Source organism: Scomber scombrus, chromosome 16 (genome assembly GCF_963691925.1).
Source record: "Scomber scombrus chromosome 16, fScoSco1.1, whole genome shotgun sequence".
Lineage (NCBI taxonomy): Eukaryota > Metazoa > Chordata > Actinopteri > Scombriformes > Scombridae > Scomber > Scomber scombrus.
In genome coordinates this window covers 13,955,124-13,981,242 of record NC_084985.1, presented here as the reverse complement: position 1 = coordinate 13,981,242, position 26,119 = coordinate 13,955,124, and the positions used below count along the sequence as shown (strand labels likewise).

Here is a 26,119-nt window from a genome sequence, read left to right as displayed (position 1 = left end):
CGAGGGCCTGAACAGTTGCCCAGTTTGCCAGGTACATAATCCCCTTGCATGAGCTGTAGTTGTTGAAATAATCTGCCCCTTATCCATTGCTATGACAATGCAATCAGATTTTGCTTTCATGTATGCCGATTTTTATTAAAAAATAGTCTGTAAATAGCAAATATTTTGATAATTGATCAATGATTGATTCATTTTTTAGACAAAAAAGTCCATATTCCCTGCTTCCAGCTTCTTAAATGTGGATATGTTCTGGTTTTCTAGATAGTAAACTGAATATCTTTGAGTAGAGGACTGTTGTTAAGGACAAAACAAGACATTTGAGGGTCTGAGAAATGGTGATAGACATGTTTCACCATTTTCTGACGTCCTCTGAACCAAGCAATTGATGATTAATCGAGAAAATAATCCACAGATCAATCGGTGATTGCAGCCCTATTGAAATGATGACATCAATTAAGTTAAAGTTACAGATATTTATATATTTTATATATGTATATAAAGTATATGAGTGGAACAGAAAGCAACCAGGATGTGGGTTGGGACTCCGGCTCGATAGGGGGATGTCAACTAAAAAACAGACCTGGCAACCCAACTGACAATTGCACCTTGAGCTGAAGTGGTGATGAAACGGCGTCCACACACTATCAGCTGTGACACGGCACGCCACTATTCACAAAGCTCTTGTCTCTAGAGCTGTTGGGAGAAATAGGGAGCCGGTGACAGCAGTCTGACCAGCGATGTCAGGCAGGTAAAAGCTGCGTGACTGAACCCCGCAGAAATGAGTGACAGAACCGAGATGAGAGGGCCCACAAGCCGCAAGAGGAGAACGACCATCTCAGGCGGCGGCGTGAAGCAAGCGAACGGGAGCAAGTGGCACGAAGCTGCGGAGAAACCTCCACAGTGTCCCGGTAAAGCGAAACCAGACGAGGTGTCCAAACATGCAAGCAACAACGGGAAGGTGAGCAGAGAGACGGGGATGTCAGAGCAGCAGCAGCAGCAGCAGCTCCCACACAGTCCGAAGAAACAGAGGACTATTGTGGAAGATCTTAATGGGAGACTCAGGTAATTAACCGATTAACTTTACAATGTGCAATTCATTACAAGATTAACAGTTCAATAAAGAAATCTGTGTTTTCATTTGGCTTTTTTGTTTTAGCTAATTGCCTCTTTCATCAAGGGTTAGCCAATGAAAACAAAACAAAAAACTTGATGAAATGGGCCCCAAAAAAGGTAGCCTAGAGCTTTACAGAAAACCACGATTTGGTGTGTTTTTGTCTTTAAGGTTGGAAATGATAGATTAAATGCCTTATAACCTTTGGAAAGGATGTCTGATCAATGTTGCATGGGTGTTTGACTCAAGTTTGGGGGGGGAAACCCAACAGAACTGTCACTGTTAATGGTAAAACACTGTGTAATAATGTAAATATCTGTGTTTCATTTGGATCTGTATAGCTGCAATGTAGTTTCCAATACCCCAGACCCAAAGGTCACATATTTCAAATGTCTTATTTTGTCCAAATAACAGTACAAAGCCCCCATAGTATTCAGTTTACTGCAATGTTTGACCAAGGAAAGTACTACATCCTCATGTTTGAGAAGCAAAATCCATCATTTCAAGTATTTGATTATCTAAATAGTTGCCGATGATTTGTTTGTCCATCAATGGATTGCCTCAATGTAAGGATTTGCTGTTTTTCTTTGTTTTTATATCATTGTAAATGGAAATGTTTGTGATTTGGACCATTTCTTGAACCAAACAAGCAATTTAAAGATGTCACCGTGAGCTGCTTGCCATTTCTTCATTATTTTCTGACTTTTTGAAGTCCAAACAATAAATCAATTATTGAGAAAATTATCAGCAGATGTATCAATAATGAAAGTTGCATTCCTACCTAATCTAGACTCTAGAGGTGTTAATGGATATACTGGTCATTTTGAGAGAAAGGGTGCAGCAGTGAGAATAGACATAGTGAGAGGGAGAGGACACAATAACATGACCCTCACCCTAAACACAACTATTTATGGTATGGAGATATGTTCACTACTTTAGATATGTCCACATCTTTGAAAACATGCCCTGACTAATATGTCATGGGTTTAGCTGAGTTTTCAAGGTGGTCAGACGTAAACTAAATGATGCTGAACATAGTTACAGTATTATTCTTATTGGAGACTTGCCAAATATATGAGTGTGTGTGAGATGTGTACGTGTGTGTAGAACAGATTTTCCTGTATGACAGTGATTGTGAAATGGATGTGGCATCTACTTTTGCAATACTTTGGCTGCTCATCCCTCTCCTGGTCTGGTTTTGCCATCTGTTTGTCCCCGCACAGTAACCCCTTACTCTTTACTCTACTTGCATCATTAACTTCTTCTCCTCCTTACTTTTCACCTTACTTTACATTACTTGTTCTCATTATTCACCCTTCTCTCTTTACTACTATCTTCTTCTCAACCACCATCAATTTTCCATCATTTATTTATTTATTATTCCTTCTGCTTTTTTATCCTTCCCTCCTTTTCATTTTCTCTTTATTCCCCTTTTCTCTCTTTACTGCTCCCCATCCTCATCAGCCTTTTCTCTAATCTCCTCTCTGATTTATCTGATTGAGTAAAAAAACATTCCTCTCCGATGAAGACACCATTTTCACAACACTCATCGGACATTTAGGTCATTACCTTTAACCTAAAATTTCCCAACTTTCCTCAGTTGGCAGAGCTGTAGGAACAAACCACAGGACATGATTCATCCATTTAAAAGCCAAATATTCTTTTAAAAGTGAAAAATAATCTATCCCAATTTGGGATTCAGATGTTCTTTTCTGTCCAAACAAAGACTGAAAGAAAGGCAAAAATATTTCACAAAAAGGATACATTTTGCAGCTCAGTGAGTCTTCCAAGTTGTGTGTTGTGTAAAATGTGCAACATTATGGGCAAACTATGAGACATATACATATACAAACGTCATCAAAATGCAAAATCAGTCCTTCTTAAGGACATTTCCTCTTGTCATTCAGTTGAAATTAACAGTTCAAAGTCTTCCCCTGAAGTTTGAATGTGGTTAAGAGTTGCCTAATAATTTTATTTCCTGAGTTCATGATTATAAAAAAATGCAGGAAGGATGGTACAGCAAATACAGCTTCAACTAGACCAAATATTGATTTTATACTTTAATTATTGACTGTGTATTTTCTTGTAGCTGTCACGTCCTCCAGGAGTCTCTTCTGAGCTCAGCCAGTGGCTACAGTAACTACAGGGGAATCCTCAACTGGTGTGTTGTCATGCTGGTGAGTAAAGCTACACGAACACTGAGTGCAGAATATCTACTGGGCTGTTATATCCAAAACTATTGACTTCAATTACCACTGTAGGCTGTGAGAAAGCAAATTATCACTTCTCATGGCATTTGATGGTTTGTTAGCTCTATTGTCTGTGGCCTGCAAATCACACACACACACACACACGCACAGTTGGTAGTTGCTTAAACAGCACAAGCAGAAGTGCAGGCCCACAACTGTACAGGACATATTCTCCCGAGTTTTGATCCTGTTAACAGAGACTTTCTGTCATGCAACAAACTTGTTGTGTGTGCCTGTGAGAAGTCAGATAAGTAGCTTTTTACGTTATCTCTCTTTACACTGGTAGATCAACCACACATGCATGCACAGTTACTTGTGGTCTTGCAACAGCTGGTCTTGCTTTGGCTCAGTCTGCCATTTGCTGTACTTTATCATTTCTAGAAATGTGTTTGAGTTGTTGGGGTTGACTTGTTACACCTGAACATCAGCAAGTTTGCCTTAATTAGACTTTGACTGTCACCACAAGTGGACTTCTTCTCTGTTGTACTTGTATGGAGGGTTTCTGTACCTGCAGAAAACATCCAGAGGAGTGCAATTTAGAAGTGACAAACAATGATCATGAGTTAAAAATATGACTGGGGTGGACAAACTTTGCATTATACATCAGTTGCAAGGCCTTTTTTTATAGAAGGCAGGGCATGAAGCCTCAGAGGACACACTGCAAACATAAAACATGTTGCATGTTTGTGTATGGTATGTATGTTTTGACCCATGTCAGTCAGTATTATATATTTCTTTTTAAAGAAAGTACAACGTTAGTTACAGCTCTGAAATTAAAGCTGTTGAATGCTCAGCACTTAATACTCACAAATTCCAACCATGCAAATAGGAGAGCAGCATTGGAAGCAGCTTGCCAAGACATTTCATCTTTCCATGTGACAGGAAAATCAACTGGCAGGAAGCTCCTGTCAGAGCAGCCGAAAGGCAATGATACAGTGTATGCACATACTGTACAGTAGTAGGTACTGTAATGGATTGTATGTTGAATGCAGTGGAAAATATGTTAGTTTCTGGATGTACTGTGGTTGTCGTGATGAGTGAGTTATGGGACCTTCATATCAGATAGCCAGATACCAATGTGTACATCATAAAATTTGATACAATTTGATAATATTAGTGAAAATGAGACCTTGATCATAACATATCAAATCCATAGCCTGCCCTGAAAATCATCTCTAAGGGTAAATATTAAATGAGTAAATGAGCCTCTTGTTTGATACAGGCAGAATCCTACAGATGTGTCACAGCTAAATCTCCCCCTGGGCTTAGGTCACTTGAGGACAAGAGGACCTCCTTCAGAAAAATGAATTTTCTGTCCCGTGTGTGTGTGTGTGTGTGTGTGTGTGTGTGTGTGTGTGTGTGTGTGTGTGTGTGTGTGTGTGTGTGTGTGTGTGTGTGTGTGTGTGTGTGTGTGTGTGTGTGTGTGTGTGTGTGTGTGTGTGTGTGTGTGTGTGTGTGTGTGTGTGTGTGTGTGTGTGTGGTGCCCCAGCACATCCAATCACACTGTATTATGGCAGGCATGGAGGATACAAATATCCAGTTAGCCATAAACCTAATAAAATTGAAATGGTCCATGTCTATAAATAGGACACTATATGTGCAATTATTTATGTCTGGATTTGCAAACAAAAACACACTTTTCACTCATGGATGGTTTGTATACTAGCATAGTTGCATGGAGGAAGGATTACACACTTGTCCCTGCGTATGTGTACAAAATGTAATACCAGAGCTGTTTTTTGTGTGTGTGCGCGCATGTGTGTGTATGTTTCCAAATCAAGTCTAATTTTGCAGTTCTGTAACAGGATTAATCACATCTCTGAGAGTTTATATTGCCGTGACGACCACGTCCTCCACTTTGTGGTCACCAGGGACAGTCAACACTACTCGGTTCAGACCATTTTGAGGAAGCCTTTAGGATTAAGCTGTAAGAGTGTGAAGTGGAACCACAGAGACTTGTGACACTGTGTGTGTGTGTGTGTGTGTGTGTGTGTGTGTGTGTGTGTGTGTGTGTGTGTGTGTGTGTGTGTGTGTGTGTGTGTGTGTGTGTGTGTGTGTGTGTGTGTGTGTGTGTGTGTGTGTGTGTGTGTGTGTGTGTGTGTGTGTGTGTGTGTGTGTGTGTGTGTGTGTAAAAGCTTAGTTGTATAATTTGTCCTCGATAACCAGGAGCGTCTTAAAATTCCTAAAATGTTAGCTGCTGGATGGAGCACATGTTTCTAGTGATCAGAGATTAGATGTGTTTTTGTACTTTCTTTACCTTCTGAATGCTGAATTTTTATGATTAGGTTAGATGGTGAACAGAATAGCAGAAAATCCACCAACTGCCTATACAACGACTCTAGTTCTTCTAATTCTCTGTAAGAGGTTCTGAATTGTGTGTATGTGATATTGTCTCTGGTTGTTTGGAAGATGAAGACATTTGAGCCAGGGTGAAATTAACTATTATTTCCTTTATTGATGAATCTTCCTGTTATTCTCTTCATTTAATCAAGAAATGTTTTGACTATAAAGCACACAACTTCTTATAGCCCAAAGATGACACTGTCATATGTCTGGTTTTGTCTGACCAACAGTCCAGTACCCAAAATTATTGCATTTACTTTAATGAAACATTTTGAGATTCTGGAATTGATATTTTTCCTTAAAATATAACTTTAACAATAATCAGATTATAGAAATAGTTTCATTTCTTTTCAATATGATTTGTCTAATTGATAATCGATTAATGGTCCAGCTCTAAAATTGGCATCTGCTCACAAAGCTTCACTGATAGTTTCATCCGTTGACTGGTTCCATGGATGGTGCTTGACTTTATCCTGTTGGTGATGAAAGCATTCATGAACCTCTGGCCTGAATTTTCTGGTTGCTACACTAGTAATTCTCATCCTACATCATGACTCCCATTAGAACTCCGGTCTTTGAGTTCAGGTCCATTAGCTTGGCAAACAGCTGGCTGTAGACACGGCGGTTCAAGTTGTCCTGTACAGACGATGTACAAGTGGCCTTAATTATTGGTCTTTGGTCCTGGATGATAGAAGGACATAAACAGATATTGAAGATACTGACGAACAACACAATATTAAACCTCAGTAAGCAAAAATCATCAAAGGATGTTGTTTAAACAGTTGATGCTTCAGCTGGATCACTTGTGATTATTTTTGACTGATATTGCAATTGCAATATGATTTGCGATATTAGAGGGAATGATAACTTTTACATCTTTATTGTCATTTTCACTGCAAAACATATTAAATGATTATGGTTTTCTTAAGTCTGTTGAATATGATTTGTAGACCAGGACATGTCTGCAGTACAACAATATTTAATTAAAAATGGAATTTTGACACACATTTCGCCTTGAACAAAGCCATCGGTTTGAAAATTGCAACATGTCATATTGTGATTTTGATAGAAATATATATTCCTTTTTCACCTGTAGTTCATGTTCCCTCTGATGTCAGTTTGTTTTGTCATTTAAGCCATTCAAATGGTCTGCTTGGCTGCACAAGACCAGTGCAAAGCAGAAGTGTACAGTGCCAGTTGCAATTCATCAGACATGCTGTCAATTTGTTATGAGGCTTTTCAAGAGACCATTGTGTTAACAGTAAAAATGATATGCAGGATTCTTTTGTCTGTCACAAATACTATTTATTTCCTCTTATGCAGGTGCAGAGCATATATTCACGTTGCCTTCTCTGCATTAAAGTGTATCTTTGAACTTAATATATCTTTCAGCCTTTGTTGGCACTGTTTCTTTGAAGTTGGCTCAGCCTGGTGTGTCAGGATCCTGAGAGTCAGCCAACCGCAGTAGCTTGTCCTATTTTTAAAACCCTGCTGTCCACCTAATCTGAGCCATCTTTCCTGTCCACAGCAAGGGCAAAAGGTTACAATTCAATTAAACATCTTAATTACTGAAACTTTATGAAAACCAGGCAGATGGTGCTTAAAAAGTGTTACATAGTATTACTAGATCCCTGGAATAAATTAATCAGTTGTTTGAACTTATCATCATTCTTGTTTAATCACTGACAAAACTGTAAATGGTCATTATTCCTAATATAGATAGATAAGAAAATGTGCTCAATCAAATTAAAGTATAAATGTTGTAATGAATTGGTGCAAGGAAATGTGCCTCAACAACAGAAAAACCTGAATTCTTGGAACAAATCTAAAATTTCTTTCTTTTTTTTTTTAAATTTTTGCTCTTGCGCAAGACATTGAATCTTGCTCAAAAGCTCTGTATCCTACTTTCATGCTTGAATTCTTGGAGGACAAGAGAGAAAACGGCCCTCTTTATTGTGTCATTCGTGATGGTCCTCTGTTGTCCATGCTGAAGGTTACTAAAGCAAAGGTTACTGGTTTGGACAAAAGACATAGTTGAATCAAAACCACATTGCTGTAGGTTCTTGGCAGGCCAGCTTGCTGAGGTGCAACATGCCAAATAATCACAGCAGCACGACCTTATCATGTGTCATACCCTCACTGTCCTCATTTTCTTAACTCATGAACTAAGATGACTGCCATAAAAATGAGTAAAAAAATGTTTATATACTCTACATTGCCCTCCGTATTAAGTGGGTGGTGAAATTATCTCAGGGAAGCTCAGATAACTGATGACGGTGATAAAGCTGGACTCGAACCTTGAGCTTTAATACATAATATAACAATTAACTTACTTTGTTTGACACTTTTCAAGAGGGTTAGCAGGACGTCAGGGTGTGTGTGATAGGTGAGAGCAGGAACAGGTTGCCAGATTTAGGTATGAAACTGATCTGATCTTTGCAACAGGTATGACTCAGTCAGCATATGTGTTACTTTGTCATGTTGCACTCTCTCTAGAAGTTTCTCTCAGGACGTGCGCGTGCGCGTGCGTGTGCGTGCGTGGACATTTGAATCCACTGAAGTCACATTTGAAAGGAAGAGGTGTGTTCCTGTTCTTGTTTATAGAGTAACTCACTCCACATGGCAAACACAATACATCTGTACATCTGATCCATAAATCTGCCACATGATCATGAGCAGAGCTGTGTGCAATGAAAATGACTTTGTGCTGATAGGAGAAGAAAAAAAAACATGCATCAGGGTTAAAATATTGTTTAGTGTTAAACAAAGGCCAAATCTAAAGAGCTATTAAATATTTCTTTTGCGTGATTTTTGGTGACCATGCTCACTGTCTCCTGTTTCTGTCCTTTCTTTCAGGTGCTGAGTAATGCACGCCTCTTCTTAGAGAACATTATAAAGTGAGTATGCACCTACACACAGAAAGTTACACTTATGCAATGTATGTAAGCAAGCAATTTATTTATGTTACATTACATTCATTTAGCAGACAAATTGTGATGCGTGCATTCAAACTAGATAGAATCAAGAGCTTATTTCTGTTCGCTTGGTTTTTTAAGAAATTTGATGCTAAAACTGATGTTAGATATTACACAGTATGCACATAATTTCAATGTGAGCTGCCAGTCCTGGAGATCTGCAGTCCACCTTTTAAACAATGATCCCATTTTTTATGGCTCATATTGTAGTTATGAGCAAGTTAAGTCATGCCAACATCCTTACAGCAACCTTAACCCAAATAAACCCTTACCATTTTGAAAGTCATGCCAGGTGAGATCAATGGCTTATCTTCTCTTTTTTTCTAGGTATGGCATCCTGGTAGATCCTATCCAAGTAGTGTCTCTCTTCTTGAAGGACCCCTATAGCTGGCCAGCTGCATGCCTCATCATCGGTATGAAACCTTTATTTTACTGCCTCAGTGTCTTCTAAACAGATGTTGAATGTCCTTCTTTGACCTTAGGCTTAATGTTTGAGTTGAATTGAGCAAACAAATTGTTGTACATTCAGTGCTTGAATTGGGCGACATTAGTTTCTATCACAAGCGTTACTGTTGACAGTAATGAAACGTGTGGTTTACAGCCTTTCATGTACAATATGACTGATGTGCATGATTTGCATTTAATGGGCCAGATGCTTAAACATATCCCATAGAAACAGAGTGTCATTATATGTGTACAATACTTTAGCACAGCTGTTACTGGTTATTCACCTTTTATTTACCCAAAGAAGGTCGACTCCAGACAGCCGGCTTTATCCATGCAGTCACATTTTAATACGTGCATAAAAACAAGTCAATACTAAGGTGAAAGAGCAGTCAAACTGGTGTTTCACAAGGTAATAAACTAAAGTAAGCCTGCCAAGGTTCACGTGTATGATGTGTTGCTGTACTTGATGAATCTGTTGTTTGTCTTTTCTGCTTTTTCAGTGTCTAATATGTTCATCTTAGCAGCCTTATACACAGAGAGACGTCTGGCTGTGGTGAGTCCTTACAGTGATTTAAATACGTTTTCTTTAGCAAAACACATTTTTATTTACTGTCTGTTAACCAAAATCAAACTATTGTGGACAATTGTGCACATTTTACCAAATTGTTCAATTAACTTAGTTACTGATTTTGTAATACAGTTTTCTAACATTGCAAGTATTGCTTATAATTACCAATACTTTCACCATATCTTTGTTTGAATCCCAAAGATCTACATTTTTACAAAGATTTTCTCATATATCCCACTAAAAGTTTTGAGCTATAAAGAAAGACGTAAATTTGTTTTTAATGTATCACCTACAGGATCAATAGTCAAGGATATTTGCTTGAAACATTCCTTAACACTTCCTGGAGTGTACACAAAAGATTCAGTGTCACAGCACCACCCTTGTTTATACCTGCTGTTAACACTGATAAGAACGCCACTTCTGATCCGGATTAGATTATATGTAATCCCAACACTCATGTTGAATGCAAAGTTTTAAATGTGAAATGCACAATGTGAAACAGAATAATAATGATTCTATGTCTGTATAATGACAAGAAACATTTTGTCCCTTTTTTCATTATTTCTAGGGTACCATCTCAGAAAATGTAGCACTGATGCTTCACATTTTTAGCCTGACAGCCCTGTTGATTTTTCCCTCATTTGTTGTACTCACTGTGACCTCGATGACCCCAGGTAGTTAAATTTTTTCACAATACAATTATGTCAAAATTAGCATGAAATATAATTATAATAATAGAATTATAATATGAAAGTGATTAAACCAGTAACCTGTTTGGTTGTCTTGGCTTTGAATTCTATTTCACAAATACTCCCGGCACGGCTCCTTTCATCTGTCATTTATTGCTCTTACTCAATGGCTGTGTGTGTGTGTGTGTGTGTGTGTGTGTGTGTGTGTGTGTGTGTGTGTGTGTGTGTGTGTGTGTGTGTGTGTGTGTGTGTGTGTGTGTGTGTGTGTGTGTGTGTGTGTGTGTGTGTGTGTGTGTGTGTGTGTGTGTGTGTGTGTGTGTGTGTGTGTGTGTGTGTGTGTGTGTGTCAGTGGGTGGTGTCCTCTCCTTAGGAGTCTACACAGTGCTGTTTCTCAAGCTGTACTCATACCAAGACACCAACAGGTGGTGTCGAGAAATCAGACAAGCCAAAGCCAAGAAACTAACACGATCATACTCATGTAAGTATATCCACAAACATGCCAACTGTTGAACAAAGGTCATTGAGTTTGGGGTATATAAGACTGTACCAGGCAGCTTTGTGGTGTGAATGTTTCTCAGTGTGTGAGTATGAGGCAGTTGTTTCTAGAAACAACCCGTTACATCTATCCTGGGGAGATAAAGTCTAATAAAAACAGTCACAAATGTCTATGGAAACTGTAACAAGATAGTGTTGGTTTTACCTGTCACTGTGATACTACTACCATCTAGTGGTGATTAGGCAAACAAAATTTTTTTTTGACTAACAGACATAAGTTGTGTATCGACCAACTGTATCTTCATATTACACAGATTATAAGCAATAAACTCACAGAATAATGCTTGAAATTGAAAATGTTGAATGCCTCTATGTTTGCGTGTTTTTCAGGTCCGTCGGTGGCGCAGTCCAATGGTTCGGCCGTTCATGCTCATGTCTCCTACCCAGGCAACCTCACCCACAGAGGTAAAAATGCAGCAGCAGAGATTTTTTTATTTCATTTATTTATTTATATTTTTTAAGCATTGTGGATGGAGATAGTTATTGGGGCAAATTTATTGTATTATAAACCATAACGTCTGCAAAATCCTTAAGTAACAGGCTTTCTTTTATGCCTTTGTTTGTCTTTAGACATATACTACTTTGTCTTTGCCCCAACTCTCTGCTACCAGCTCAACTTCCCACGGTCATCTCGAATACGCAAAAGTTTCCTGATTAGAAGACTATTTGAAATGGTGAGAGCAAGCATTCACACACAGATGCATGCATAATGGGCCACAATTTGAGCCAGACACATAGAGACATGTATGCATTGTTTTCATGAATTGTAACTTACTGTTTCTTGCAGCTTTTCTTCATGCAGCTGTTGGTGGGATTAATACAGCAGGTATGTTGAACATTTACACACAAACAAGCATACACACACTGTACAATTACAAAGAAAAACACAGTTTTAAGAGAAAAAGTCAACTTCAACAAGAAAGTAATTTGTTGTCATTAAAAATGTCTTTTCACAACACAAACAACAAACTATGGTAATTCTTATTTGTGTCTTCCAGTGGATGGTTCCCACCATACAGAACTCAATGAAACCATTTCAGGTGTGTACATATTTCTTACATATTTATACATGCAATGCTTAGTGTAAATAGACATTAATGGCACTCAGTGGAGCTGAATGCACAAGTATATAGACTGTAGATTTGTGTTATCTTGTGGATAAAAGATTGATCATAAAAAAAATAATAATTTGTGTCGACTTTGTGTTCAAAGGAAATGGACTTTTCTAGGATGGTGGAGCGTCTGCTGAAGCTAGCTGTAAGTATCATAATTGTCCTAACCTTAAAAAACTGTTTCACCACTTCACCTTGCATCGTACCTTCCTTTCCTTCATGTCCTCTCCTCTCCTCTCCCAGGTACCCAACCATCTGATATGGTTAATATTCTTCTATTGGTTTTTTCACTCTTCTATGAACTTTATGGCAGAGCTAATGCAGTTCGGAGACAGAGAGTTTTACAAAGACTGGTGGTGAGTAGAGACAACATTTACCCACAAATACACATACAAAACAAAACATGTACATAGGCCTGTGTGTACACACACACACACACACATAGTTTGGCCCAGTTAATCTGCAGCGTAATTTGGTACACTTTTCGTCTTGCTAAGATGGTTTATTGGCAGACTGCTGTCTTGCAGATTTGAGGTTAGTGGGCTAAGTCCACATATTTTCAGCTGTGATCCACTTTTGTTCAGTAATACCAATAATTGAGGTATTGTCTAACGATTTCTCCAAAGAAAGTGTGTTTCCAAAAACATTTAAGTAACCTGAATTCCTGAATGGGAATATGTGTTCATTAAAGCCTGTTGGAACTTTCCAAATGCATCCAATCCAATTTGTCACCATTATTTAGAAACCCAAATGGTTTCAAGATCAAACTCCCAATTTTATCATTGTTTTTTTCATTTCAGGAACTCTGAGAGTGTCACTTATTTTTGGTCCAACTGGAACATCCCAGTTCACAAGTGGTGCCTCAGGTGAGAACCAAACTCTTACTGTAATGAAGTATTGTCAAACATGAAATAAAATAGAAACTGAAATTCCACTGAGTGGACAGCCATTTATTTATATTGTGAACCAGATTAAGTGAAGAGTGTGTAATTTGACTGTGTATGTGCTTTATCATGCATCTGTTTATATAACAGACACTTCTATAAGCCAATGTTGAAGAAGGGTGTGAACAAGTTATTGGCTCAAACTGCCGTCTTCATTGCGTCTGCCTTCTTCCATGAGGTAAACTAACAACATTCAGTCTTCTTTGGTGTGTTTTACTTCATATCTGCACATTAAATGGCCTGTTTATTTACTCATGACCACAACAAATTGTTTGTCTGAAAAATGTTAGAACATAAGGGAATGCATACCTATACATGTAGCTAGATGCTGGCCTGCAGGTAGACATCAAACTTAGTGAAAATGTTGATTTTGTTGTTTGATTTCTTTAATGTTTCTCTTTCTCAGTACTTGGTGAGTGTTCCCCTGAAGATGTTCAGACTCTGGGCCTTTATGGGTATGATGGCTCAGGTGAGACAAATAAAACCTTCCGTCTTTCACTCTTTTTCTCCTTTGCTGCTCCACTACATCTCCCTCTCTCTCTGTCTCACTCAACACAAACCTGTAGAAAAACACACTTTGACCTCTGAACTTTAATCTCCCCAGGTCCCTCTGGCTTGGTTTGTGGGTCGCTTTCTGACTGGAAACTACGGCAACGCTGCCGTGTGGATCTCAATCATCATTGGCCAGCCTATCGCTGTGTTGATGTATGTCCATGACTACTATGTCATTCATTATGGGAGCACCACATAATGCTGGACAAACACACATGCCAAACATAAACATGCCCATGTCATGTTGTACACACACATAGACGAACACACGCCAGCCTGCAGGACAACTCAATGAGTGAATGTAGAGCAAGTTAAGGTGACGATGATGGAAAGTGCTGCTAACCTGTCAGAAAACCGCAGCGACAGCAGGAAAATTGTTTGCAACGTCTCGATGTTTGCACTTAAGAGAACTGGACCACAATATGTCAGGAAATGATCTTGGATATTTGAACACCAGGAGAAGTGTTTGTTTTAAAGTTGTATTCCACTGGATCTGACTCTCAAGCAATATTTGCTCACCTCCAGTCACTTCTAGTTCTCATTATCCAGCATTCAACTTAAAACGTGCGATCCTGGACCCTAAGTGAAATACGACTTGGACCTCTGTTATAATTAGTGATGTCTCGCTGATAGATTTGTTAGAAATATGACTTTATCTCATACTGAGCCTGTTATGAACTTACATGCACTTAAATGCATTTAAGAGTGACAACACAGCTGAAAACCAAGCACTCCTCCTGAGTTAGGAATTTTTGAAAAGGCACACGCCATCATGTGCAACAAATGTGAAACACTGCCCAGTGTCAAAATGATGTTTCTATATCAGAAGTCACACTTTGCTTGTAGTGAGCCAGATAAAAAGTTTAAGTTTTGGTTTAAAATTTACTCTTGCACATTTCAGATGTCTGTAGGTCTTCAAAATGACTACAATGACACATTTTTGCATGTCATTTGTCAAATATTAGAGATTTATATAAAAATAATTTGTAAAAAAAAAAAAAAAAGGCAGGAAACTGAAGGAATAAAGGTGGGAGAAATATAAAAACTAAAGGATTAAGGGTAAAAATACGTTTTTGGGACTGCATTTGTACAGATATGGGACCTACAGGCAGCCTGTCCTCCTCTCCTGTTTCTACTACAAACATCAATGCAAGCAAATAGTGTAACAATACATGCTACGGGTGTGTTATTTGCCTTGGATTTAATGTCTTTACTGTGTTGCATTTGAGCTTGCAGATGATTTATTTTATACTTTATATACTTTTTATTTGTCAGTATGACGGTCTGCAGTTATGTTGTGCCAGCTTGAAATGAATATTTAGGTTGTATTTTATTCTAAATCAATGATTTAATGCACTAGGTGATTTATTGATTTGAACCAATGCAATCTTTTTGCACTTTAAGGAGATGCATGCTGTCGATTGAAGCAATAGATTTATGTTCTATCAATTATGATAGGCAAATTTGCTGTATTGAAATAATTTGCTTGTTACGTTTCGTTATTGTATGCAGTCGACTCAATTTCAGTTTATGTAGAATTAAAACAGCAGCTGCAGTAGTAAGAATAAGAAACTCAAACAGCCTTTTTTGCAAAAGGAGTCACAGTATTCAAATCTCTCAAGTTTTTCTGGGTTGGTCTGAAATTTATTTCAACCTGACACTGTTGCCAATATGATTATTGCCATAAAGTACTTAATATAGGAAGATGTTTTGTTGTTTGACTTTTGTTTTTCAAATATGCATTGACAGCTAAGTGGACATGTTTAATTGGAGGCTTTTCTTTTTTCTTCTTTCCTCATTGATCACATTTCAGGGAAAACTGTTGTTAAAAGTGTAACACCAGTTGTGAGAAAGACCATGCTGGCATTCCTTATTGAAAATAACAAGTGCCTGCTGTAAAAAAAATATGCTTAAAGAAAACATTCACGCCAAATATTTCTAACAGGAAATACCTTAACCTTATTTTTTGTAGCCAAATAACTCAGTGTTAACATGGTGATGAGATATTTGAAAACACACAGCAAGACCTACTGCCCTGAGTTCAAACCCATGTCCAAATACAGTTTAACCCACAAGTGTAAAACGGTTTTCAAACGTTAATTTTAAAACCGTAAGCAAGATGCTATTTTGAGCCTTATGTAAGAGTCACGAATATACAGCATCTCATCACTTTATTGGCAGCTTTAATATCTGAGTTAATTTGATCCACTTTTATCTAGAAATATGAGCCAATATAGGGTGTATTTTATAAACAAGACATTTGTTCTTTTTTTTTGTTTAAGCCTTGTGACAGGAACCACAGAGTGAACATTTGAGGATGATTCTGAGGTAGCAGATGTAGCAAAGATTTCCTCAGTACTGTAATTACAGCTGGTGTATCTGTGCCAGGAACTGCTGTGGTTCATCATGTTCTTTATAGTTGGATAGTAGGACTAAAACACTAAGCAACTGGCGTGAGTGTGTGTGTGGTCAGGGAAACTCTGCTTGTACATGAGAGCTTCATGTAACGTGGAAATTCAACCAGTTTCAATAAGGTGATATTCATTGGTAAACTGTGAAAAGAAATGTGGCTAGCTGTTGTCTAGGAAAAATGTATTTAAATTTAGTTGTTTACTTTTAATACAGCCTTTTTTTTTTCTTTTTTTTTTTGTGGTGAGATTTCTGAATATGAAGTGACAGCTATGCTTGAGTGTCAATGTGTTTTCACCTGAAGCCAAACACTTCCTGTCTATCTCATTACTGTGTTGAATCTGTGAACATGAGTTTAAGCTGAAGCTTTAAGTTGAACCATCTTTTAAGAGTTGATTTTTTTGAGATTGAATGATTATGTAATGCAACACATTAAATGAATGTATGACATTTGATCACAATGAATAAAGAAATTGTGAAGGGAAACAAAGACTATATGTTTTGGGAATGCAAATAATTTTCATAGCCTTTCACTTGAAATTATTTGTGTTGTTTGATAAAGATTGTTTATATTCTACGATTAACTGATTTGTCTGTCTTTCTTTGTATTTTTAAGTCTGGTTTAGGCTTGCATGAGCCAATACATACATTTTGTCTTTGTAGAAGAAAAAGGTTTTCATCAATGCGGACCCTTCAGCTACTAACAAGACCATCATCTCACTGCATCTTTTAACTTTTTTGTTTTAAGATTAACAACATTTGGAAGCCTTTGAGATATTAAACTGAAAATAAATCCTAACAAGTGTGATACAGGAACAGTACAGAAAGATCAGTACATAAAAAACTTTATTGTGCAGAAAGCAACGCAAGACTAGTTCCAAAATGACAATATTACAAAGTTTTATAGTTCACCATATGTCTACACAGGAAATTTTACAGTTAAATGTCACATCTGATCTGGGGGAAGAGTGCAGGTTTGGAAGCTCTACTGCTGCAAGACAAGCACACATACAGGCAAATGTTAAACTTTGGAATTTCCATCCAAATTTCATCACAAAGATAAAATATTATGATTTCTAACATTAATGTGACAATTGAGGTTATATAAGTTGCAAGTGTGTGCCTCACCTTGGCCTTCTGGTTCTGGACAGGCAGGTAGAGTTTAAATTCTGCTGGGAGCTCATCCTCCGAGTACAGTCTGTCTGAGAAATACACCCTCCTTATACGACAGTTCGCATGAATCTGATGGGAAAACAGATAGGACATGAGAAAGACAACAGGACACAATCTTACAGTCATATTAGTGAAAGTAGCATCTGAACAGCAGTTTCCACAACTCGCTGCGCACCGACCTGTACACGCAGCGTCTCGATATAATTGGTTCCGTAAGCCCTCCTGGTGAAGTCTGACAGGTTGAACTGAATCTGGTTCCAGCCGTCGTCCAGCCTCATAGGCATGGTGCAGATGAACGGCTTCACTCGCGTCGTGCTCTGATAGTTGCTCGCCCGAAACCGCCGGCGGACATTTTTATCGTCTAATACCTGAGAGTTGTGAAAACGGGAGGAGAGGGAGAGAGAGCAGTGAGTGATCATGACTCAAAGCATTCACGTCTCCCAGGACTTGGAAGATGTCTTCATCTGTACCTGGACTTCAAAGGTGAAATACTTCTTGAGGTTTTTGATGATCATGACGAGGAAAGGAAGCCTGATGCCAAGTGTCTTCTTTGGGTCTGCAGGACATGTTATATAGGTGGTACTGCAGGGACGACAGAGCAGAAGGTGACAGAAGGGAAAGATGAGGGTGACTAATCCTTAAGTGAGTTAACCTGAGCAGAAGGATCAGTTAAACAGACACAAACTCACCTGACATTCGACCCCTCGACCTCCAATACCAATGAATGTATGTCATTGTCTGTTACTCTTTTGATGTGACCATTCCTCACCTGTAAACCCACAAAAATAAATAATAAAATGTATGAGTTTCATGTGAAAAAGAAAATCAAGCTGTTTCTCACATAAACTCCATCACTATCCATGTTAGCTCTGCAACAAATGATGATATTCATTACTGATTAATGTCAAATGTAAAAAACAACATAAATAATAACATAAAAAAGAAATACAAAAATATTCAAATTTGAAAACATGGCATCAAAGAAGTGATTCATTTTTTCTTACAAAAAAAGACAAGATTAACTGATAGACAAACTCAGAGAAAATAGACAATGAATTTTCTGATGATCGAATAATCGTTGCAGCTCAAATCCATGTTGCAGGCGCTTCTGGGCAACTGTGGCTATTTACGCAGGTCAGATCATCCAGAAAAGAGCAACAGGGATAAAATGGCTGGGCTGATATATGGGCCTGTTTTAGCTCATTGTAGATTTATCAGTATTGGTGCATATGTCAGCTTATCAGTACCAGGGCGCTGCTCAATGGCTGCCCACTGCTCCTTGTACTTAGGATGGATTAAATGCAGAGACTTAATTTCACTGTACAACTGTATGTGTAACAAATAAAGTACCTTTCCCTTATATTGCAGTACAGAAATGGCATTACATTGGCTGTCCTTAACATAGTGTAAGCAAATGTATCTTTCTGTAAGACTCAGACTCAAAACTCTAGGGCTGATGTGTGAACCGTCAGTCCGGATGATTAAGTCTTTTGAATATTACTTTTTCACATCTGTAACCAATGTAGCTGTGTTAATTTAAGCTGAAGACTGAAGTGACCAATTTAAATCCTCCACTGTTATTGTTCCTAACTGTTGCTTAGCAACAGCACCTTCAGGATCATATGTGTGTTAACTAGTTGAACATTAACTAAAAGCATTAAATTAGGATAAATCTTGACTCAATTATGAACTGCCTGCATTTTAAAAATATCACCACTGAGTTATTAAGAAATTAGGGGCTCTATTGCGTATTAACGTAATAGCCCAATTCTCTTTATCTTTATTTGAGCTCTTTGCTAAAGCACTGGAGCAAATCATTTAAGGGTAATAAGTAGCTAACACTTAGTTACCTAAGTTTAAGCACTACATTCAGAAGATACCACAATCTCCCAAACTATAACACTAACAGAGTTAGTTAGCTTTAGCACGACGGAAGCTAATGTCAGGTTAGGTTCATAGCTTTCATTCTGAATGCTGCTTACCTTTTTATCCCATATCTGTAGAGGCTTGCTGCCGATGCTATATAGGATAGACAAGAATCCACTTTGGAACGTGTTTTTAAACATAGTCTCAGCGTTTAGCCCACCGTCTTTCTGCACATGTGTTAAGATGTAGCTGGTTAAAACTGTTGCGACGTTTGTTTACAGATTCGGTTTCCGTTCCCAACGCTACCGCTTCCGTGTGACACTAAATACTCCGTTCCGGCGACGAAAATGAAAACCTCCCAGCGAAGTAAATAACAAAACATATAGTTCAAATCAATTAGATTTGTCGTGTGTTGTGATACCCCACATGTCTGTCCTGGGGAGGCGTGAAAACTAGGAAGAGCAGCGGTCACCTCGTCATTATTTTGTTGTTGCTAGGGAACTGAGTCTGCTGGCGTTGTTCACGCCGGTTCTTAAATGTTGACGTAACTTGGTCGGCATGGCAACAACAAGCTGGACTTAGCTGCTCTTATCTGCCCACAATGTAATGTTTAGTTTAACTGATTATGACAGGAATGTGTGGTGTCCAGGGGCATCACTAGATATTTATGGATAGGGGGGCTACGCCTTTACTAGAACAGTCTTTTTTTTAATGGCCCAAAAATATCTGTTTGTCATGAATTATCAGAGTAGTAATAGGTGTAAAATCAATCCAACAATATGGATATTTGGTCAAGTTGGCACACAGCAGATCTTTCTCTTCAGAGTTTGCATTAGATAAGAGTCTAAAATAAAATTCAAATGATCCAAAGAGGATATCCAGGATTGATACAGGTGCTTTCTAGATCTAAAGTAGCCTATATGTGTGTGTGTGTATACCGTATATTTGTATCTGCCTGATAGAGTACTTTTCCTTCTTCTTTCTCCTCTTCAGGGGAAACGTCCCATCCACATTTGAGATTTCAGTCATAAGTCTCTTGATCCAGGAAGGTGAGGACCTGTCCTCACACAGCCTGCACCCCCAACAGTCTGGCTATGATTAAGCCTTTCCACTCTCTCTCTCTCTCTGACGTAACACACGCATTACATTCAGCTGCTGCACACACTCATCCAGACAGTCAGACTTCTTAACTCCCAGCACATATCCCCACTGTTGGCACTTTAAATGGACACTTAAAGAGGCTCTTCATGTCCTCACACCAATGCACTTTATGAATGCACTTTATAGGTAATGGGCACTCTCGCACTTTATGAAAATGAATATCCTTTGAATTACGACTATTTCAAATCATGACTTTTATCCAGGCCCATTCATTTTAGATAGCTATATTTTGCACTATTTTTTTATTGTCTTTTAAGGTAGACAGTATTTTGTTTTCTTGTATATGGAAGTGCATAATGAAAATGAAAATAAAGGAATTCTTGATCCAAGCCAGTCTTCAAGTGATCTAGTAAATTATGGGAGGGAGAACTCCCATAGAGAGTTAGTTATTATAGCTTTAGCATAACAGCTGTTCATGCCTATAAATTCTTCTGCATCAATTAGGCATGGTACTAAAGATTACATCATTTACCCTTGTAAGGCATCCACTGAGTAAAAATGTCAGTGTTTTTATTATATTGTTAGCACAGGAAATAGTGTGTTGTATTGTACTTAAATACACATTTAAAATACTTGTACTTTACTTAAGTATTCATTCCCTTACATGCTACTTTATACTTATACTGCTCCACTATAATTAAGAGGGACATATTGTTTGCTTACAGTATATTGTGCTTTATACTCCACTGCATATACAGTATCTGACAGCTATAGTTACAAGTTACTTTTATAAATTAAGATTATACACATTACAGTGTTAGAGATTCAACAGCCCAACAGTCTATAAAATAGATAAAGCGAGAGAGAGGCCTCCACTACAGCAATGTGTTTGACATGTTGACATGTAGTACATATAATGAAACATACACACTCTCCAGTTATTTATGTCAGCATGGTTTATGAGGTGCTGCTTCACTTCAAACAGTATATCTGTGTTTAAATAAATGTAAAAGACTTTGGCATTTCCCTCTACTCCACCTCTGTCTTTCTATTTCTACAAGCACTGTTCCTGTCTTTCTTATCCTAGAAGTGTGCATGTAAATCTTCATGTAACATGTTCACAGACTGGCAGCTTTGTCAAAACATCTAAAGAAAATGTTTATATTTCTTTGTCTGTTTCTCACTTTATTTCTGCTCTGTCTCCCCTTCCTCTCTCTCCTTTAATTGATTCAGGTGTTTACACAGAGACAAACAAGAGGTGTAACATAATATATGTTTTATTTTTCCTGCTCAGACTCTTTCAGTGTTAGACCACCCTAGAGAGAGCTTTAAATAAACTTTATTGAAAACCCTCTTGAATGAAAAAGTCTGTTCCGCTCTCTCTTTTTTTTGCTCACAGAGGCCCCTTACTTAAGTGTATATTTCCTATTTTAGTATCTATACCAGCTATTTTTTTCTATCCAAATTTGGCTTTAAGAACAGTCAGCCCTTTAGTCAAGCTCAAAGTTTTTATGTCATGCACACATCAAAAACATACCATGAATTACAGCAGTGAAATGCTTTCTGTAGTGGCCCACAATATTGTCTAATAATATGAAAATGACAAAATTAATAAAAGCAGAAATAGAAAAAAGGACACACACATATAAGAAAAAAGAAAAATGTAAGTGTCAATTTGAGGTAATAAGGCATGTTTTAAAGTGTATTTAAAGTAGATACAGATCAAGGTGCATGAATTTGTGCACATATTGTCATTACAGAGAGTCATCCTGTTATGATCCTGTTTATCCTTTATGTCATCTCATTTTGGAGTTGCTTGCCTGTTTTGACTGCCCACCTGTTGCCAACCTTTGCCTCGCCTCAACAACCAAGTTAACATTTGCTTTTCATTTCTTTTCCTTAAGTGAGTCATCCTTTGGGGTCCAAACTTTGTTTCACTGAGCCTTCCATTTCCTTACTCCTATCGTTTTCAAATCAAAATTTCAAATATTCACAGAGAGCGAAAACGAGAAAAGAGGGAGAGAAGGAATAGGGGGTAAAATACGAGGATGAGAGTGAGGTGGAAGATGATGAGAATAGAAGGGGGAAAAAAGAAGACACATTCAGTCAATTTTATCCTAATTTGTGTTAATTCCTACATTGCACCTAAAGGCGGGTAACATAAGAAAGAGATGATGAGGAGGAGGAGGACCAGCTTGTTGAATGCTCGTTCCGCCCATATGGATTCACATCCCAACTCGCTTTTACCCTCTTCTGTCCTCTGACCAACTACAGAAACATAGAAAAGATACTTATATCAACTCTGTAACTTCAGATAACATTAAATACCTCCAAGAAGTTGTGTGTGAATCTATTGTGGGAGGACTTATCCACTCTTTCTCTCTTCACTAGGTAAGTTTCAGGAACGTGCTGAACTTTTTTGGTGATTATTGTTTGATCTTAGTTTTTTCATGCCAGAGCAGATCACAAAATTATACCTTTTAGCTCATTTTACACTATAAACTGAAAAAATAACTATTGTATTATTTATTTGATTTGATGTGATCTTATGCTATTTATTCCACCATTCCTGTCACAGTTAAAGGAAGCTAGAGGTTTTTGTTGCTTTTTTTCCATCCTAGCCCTCTGATGGAAATCCAGGCGCCTAGCTATGTTTTATCCAACTGTCTGTATGATGATGAAGAGTGGAAAGACCTTCCTCGGCAGGACATGTTAACAGATAGGAGCTCATCCGTCTCTGGTATTTATAAGGAAAGGAAGACATTTCTTTGGCCAAAACGAGTGGATCTGTCTATCTAGTATCCAGTCGGTGTTCTGCCTTAGTTTTCTGTAAGAAAAGAGTTTGCCCTACTATGCTTAGAAATGAAAAAAAAAAAGTTTCACTGAGATGTCAATCTCATGAATATTCAAATCCACCAAATGTTGTTTCTCATTTCTACAAAATAGCTTTACATTAATGCCTTAAATTTCATATATAGAAAAATAGTAATCTCATTATGGTTAGAAAACTTTTGAGATTTCTCTTTTCATAATAGAAACAAAAGTCAAACATTTATATTTTCATTAACGTAAAGGTTAACTGAGGTTTCCAAAAGATGCCAAGACAGATTGACTGAGACAGGAACAGTTGTATTTGTCGTAAAGCAGTAACAATTCAATTTCATGTGTTGTGTACTTTTGAAAAAGAATCAGCATGAAAGTTGAACTTCTTCAGATAAATTTAAGCTAAGCTCTAGAAAAAGCTACTAAGTAGACCTTAAGTTGGCATTGCTTTGTCCAACTACTGCATAACTTATTTGGACATTACATCTTGAAAGTTACTGCTCTCGTCAGAACATTTAACGCAGATCAGAGTGCTTTAAAAATAGAAAGAAAAAAAGGTCTATTTTTACAGTTACATTTACCTGAAACCTTGTGTAAGTGAACATCTCTGCACGTTGAGGGTGTTAAGGCCTCAGCTCCTTTAAACAGGATGTGTCACATTCATCAAATTTATGTGGCTCCTTTGAGGCACTGTATGTCCCGTGTTCAACACAACATGTGCCAACAGCGTGTTTAATAGCAGCGCACTGTGACATGGTTCATATTAATACACTGTGTTTAAAGTAACGTGCAAGGTCACGTACTTAACTTTGTTGAAAGTGTCACATCCTTCTAGAGAGCATATGAAGATGGATTCAGCAAGCTCCACTGTACACGTATTTTGTTTATAAGACAAGGATTTCTAAAGTCTCTCGATCCCTGGGCTAACTCCTGCTGATGGTGACCACTTTTCATCCTAAGGGGTCCCTATAGGGTCGTTACTTTTTCTTTTAGTTGGAGTTAGTTGAAGCATACACCATCACTTTAGATTTTAGCTGTCTGTGTCTATTTATCTGAAGATGACTCCAGGGTAAAAAGGTTTAGACATCTGTCTCCAACACACTTTATGGGTGTTATTGTTATTCTTTTCAGTCCCTGCTGGGGTGAGTTCAACAGAAACCTGAATATTATAGCACCATTAAAGCATAAATCCACCTCCACTTAAAAACATTATTCCAGTTGGATGAAATGTTGACTAAAATCTTCTTTTGGTTTTGTCACCTCTTCACTTCTCCTACCACTTAGAGGCAGACCCGACCGTCATTCATCTTTCTCAACCAATGGAGAGCCTCCACACCAACATCACCACCACCTCTGCTGCCACCGAGCCTCTCGAGACCCCTGACCCCACTAACTGCAGCACTTGGGACCAGCAGTGGGGGGCGCCATACCTGCACAGGTTAGCCCACCTGGATGTGCAGCTGTACCAAGACTTCTACGCTGTCTGGGTCTCTCTCATGGTGAGATAAAATACAAAATCATTTTTTCCACCTCTCAAAACAATATAAGATTATTTCTTGTTAAGATTGTTGAACTACATTGTAAATCAAAACTAATTTCTCTGTATGTCCAATAAACCAAAGAAAAAATGGTGATTCCTCCCCTTCTGCAGGTGTGTAACTGTCTGATGCTGGTGGTCGGTGTGGTCCTCAACAGTCTGGCTCTCTACGTCTTCTGTGGGGCCTCCACCCACTCATCAGCCTCTGTGGTTTACACCATAAACCTGGCTGTAGCCGACATGCTGGTGGCGCTGTCACTGCCTGCCCGCATCGCCTTATACCACAGTGGAGGCAGCTGTGTGGCCTGCTCCTATGTTCACACCTTCAGCTACTTTGTCAATATGTACTGTAGCATTCTGTTTCTGACTAGGTGGGTGGGTCACTCCTGCTTCATTTAACATTGTAGATGATTATGACATGATCAGCATTTATTTTCCTCCTCTATTTTCATCCCACCCAACACATCCTCCCCGCCTCTCAGTATCTGTATAGATCGGTACATGGCTGTCGTCCACGCATCCAGTACTCTCCACAGATGGAGGACTGCGGGGGCAGCCAGATATATCAGCGCCATGGTGTGGCTAATTGCAGTTGTGGTCACCTACTCTTTCCAGGTAAAGACACATGTACTACAAATACAACACATACAAATACATCATTAAACCGTGGTAGAAAAAATTTGAAATGCTCTGAAACCAACTGTATGCTCCAGATCTCGTCTCTTCGTCATTTTGCATGTTAAGCCCACAAGGAGTCCCACGATAAATCTGAAGGGTTACGGGATGATTTAGGGAATGAGAAAGAAAAAGTGCGTTACTCAGAATAATGTTTATTTTTGTGACATTCTCTTTAATTTCTTGACTTTATTTCTTTTGAAAAAGAGGCTAACTTTCAATTTTCAGGCCATTAAAGATCCCTCCCTGAATGTCAAAAGTAGACATTACTTCATTTTAAAGGATCACAAAAGGGAAAAACAGGGATGTAAGAAAATAGACTTGTGAAAATGTTGAGAAGGCTATAATGCTTTAAAGGAGAGGAAGTACATTTGGACTTTATTTTCTGGAATCTCTCTCCAGACCACAGCGTTGGAGTTCAGCTCTTCCTGTGTCCTCCTCCCTGCACTCTTTTACCTCACCATCCTGGAGTTCCTGCTCCCCCTGCTTGCCGTGGTGGGTTTCACCCTGCGTGTCGCCTGCTTTCTCTCCACCAGTCATGGCCTGATGCCCCAGCAGAGCAGGGCGAGGAGGGCTCGTGCCGTCAGACTGCTGGCCACCGTCTTGGTGGTCTTCACTATCTGTTTCACACCATTCCACATCCGGCAGGTGCTGGTTTACTTCCGGGTCAAAGTTGGAGAGGAGGGGCTAGGGCAGGGTGCAGGGCATGTGCTAGCCTATCACATCACAGTCACCTTGAGTAGCCTGAATAGCTGCCTGGATCCAGTGGTTTACTGCTTCGTGACAGACAGCTTCAAGAGGGTGTGGAGGACGAGGAGGATGGGAGTGAGGGAGGGGGACGGGGAGGTGGGGCACACGAGTGGAGTGGAGGTGGAGAGGAATTCAATGAACAAATGTTCAGGTACAGCGATGGCGATAGCTCACAGCTTGGCTACACTCACCCTCACCAGCACGTTCACCTCTGCAGCCAACATGGAGCAGTCTGCTTAG

The 26,119-nt window shown here is 38.6% G+C and overlaps 3 protein-coding genes across 4 annotated transcripts; 2 read left to right on the top strand and 1 right to left on the bottom strand.

Moving 5' to 3' along the window:
• The first annotated feature begins 688 nt into the window (after positions 1 to 688).
• dgat1a (diacylglycerol O-acyltransferase 1a) lies at positions 689 to 16,532 on the top strand. The gene is made up of 17 exons (XM_062435666.1): positions 689 to 1,062; positions 3,201 to 3,288; positions 8,560 to 8,600; positions 9,006 to 9,091; positions 9,626 to 9,678; positions 10,262 to 10,367; positions 10,732 to 10,860; positions 11,268 to 11,342; positions 11,508 to 11,611; positions 11,725 to 11,763; positions 11,936 to 11,977; positions 12,150 to 12,194; positions 12,293 to 12,405; positions 12,850 to 12,915; positions 13,084 to 13,171; positions 13,400 to 13,462; positions 13,598 to 16,532. The coding sequence occupies exons 1-17, from the start codon at positions 779 to 781 to the stop codon at positions 13,742 to 13,744; spliced, it is 1,569 nt and encodes a 522-aa protein (XP_062291650.1). The 5' UTR covers positions 689 to 778; the 3' UTR covers positions 13,745 to 16,532.
• A 251-nt stretch (positions 16,533 to 16,783) lies between these two features.
• cfap20 (cilia and flagella associated protein 20) lies at positions 16,784 to 19,279 on the bottom strand. 2 transcript variants are annotated; one of them, XM_062436126.1, is made up of 6 exons: positions 19,110 to 19,279; positions 17,817 to 17,896; positions 17,598 to 17,709; positions 17,307 to 17,495; positions 17,083 to 17,196; positions 16,784 to 16,945 (listed from the first exon to the last, which is right to left on the bottom strand). In XM_062436126.1, exons 1-6 carry the CDS (start codon positions 19,191 to 19,193, stop codon positions 16,940 to 16,942), a joined length of 585 nt encoding a protein of 194 aa, XP_062292110.1. In that variant the 5' UTR covers positions 19,194 to 19,279; the 3' UTR covers positions 16,784 to 16,939. The 2 variants fall into 2 exon arrangements, with proteins under 2 accessions (XP_062292110.1, XP_062292111.1); XM_062436127.1 differs by having other exon boundaries at positions 16,784 to 16,942.
• A 4,957-nt stretch (positions 19,280 to 24,236) lies between these two features.
• On the top strand, positions 24,237 to 26,119 carry LOC133995906 (G-protein coupled receptor 20). Its single transcript, XM_062435418.1, has 4 exons — positions 24,237 to 24,416; positions 24,569 to 24,825; positions 24,937 to 25,069; positions 25,532 to 26,119. The coding sequence occupies exons 1-4, from the start codon at positions 24,237 to 24,239 to the stop codon at positions 26,117 to 26,119; spliced, it is 1,158 nt and encodes a 385-aa protein (XP_062291402.1).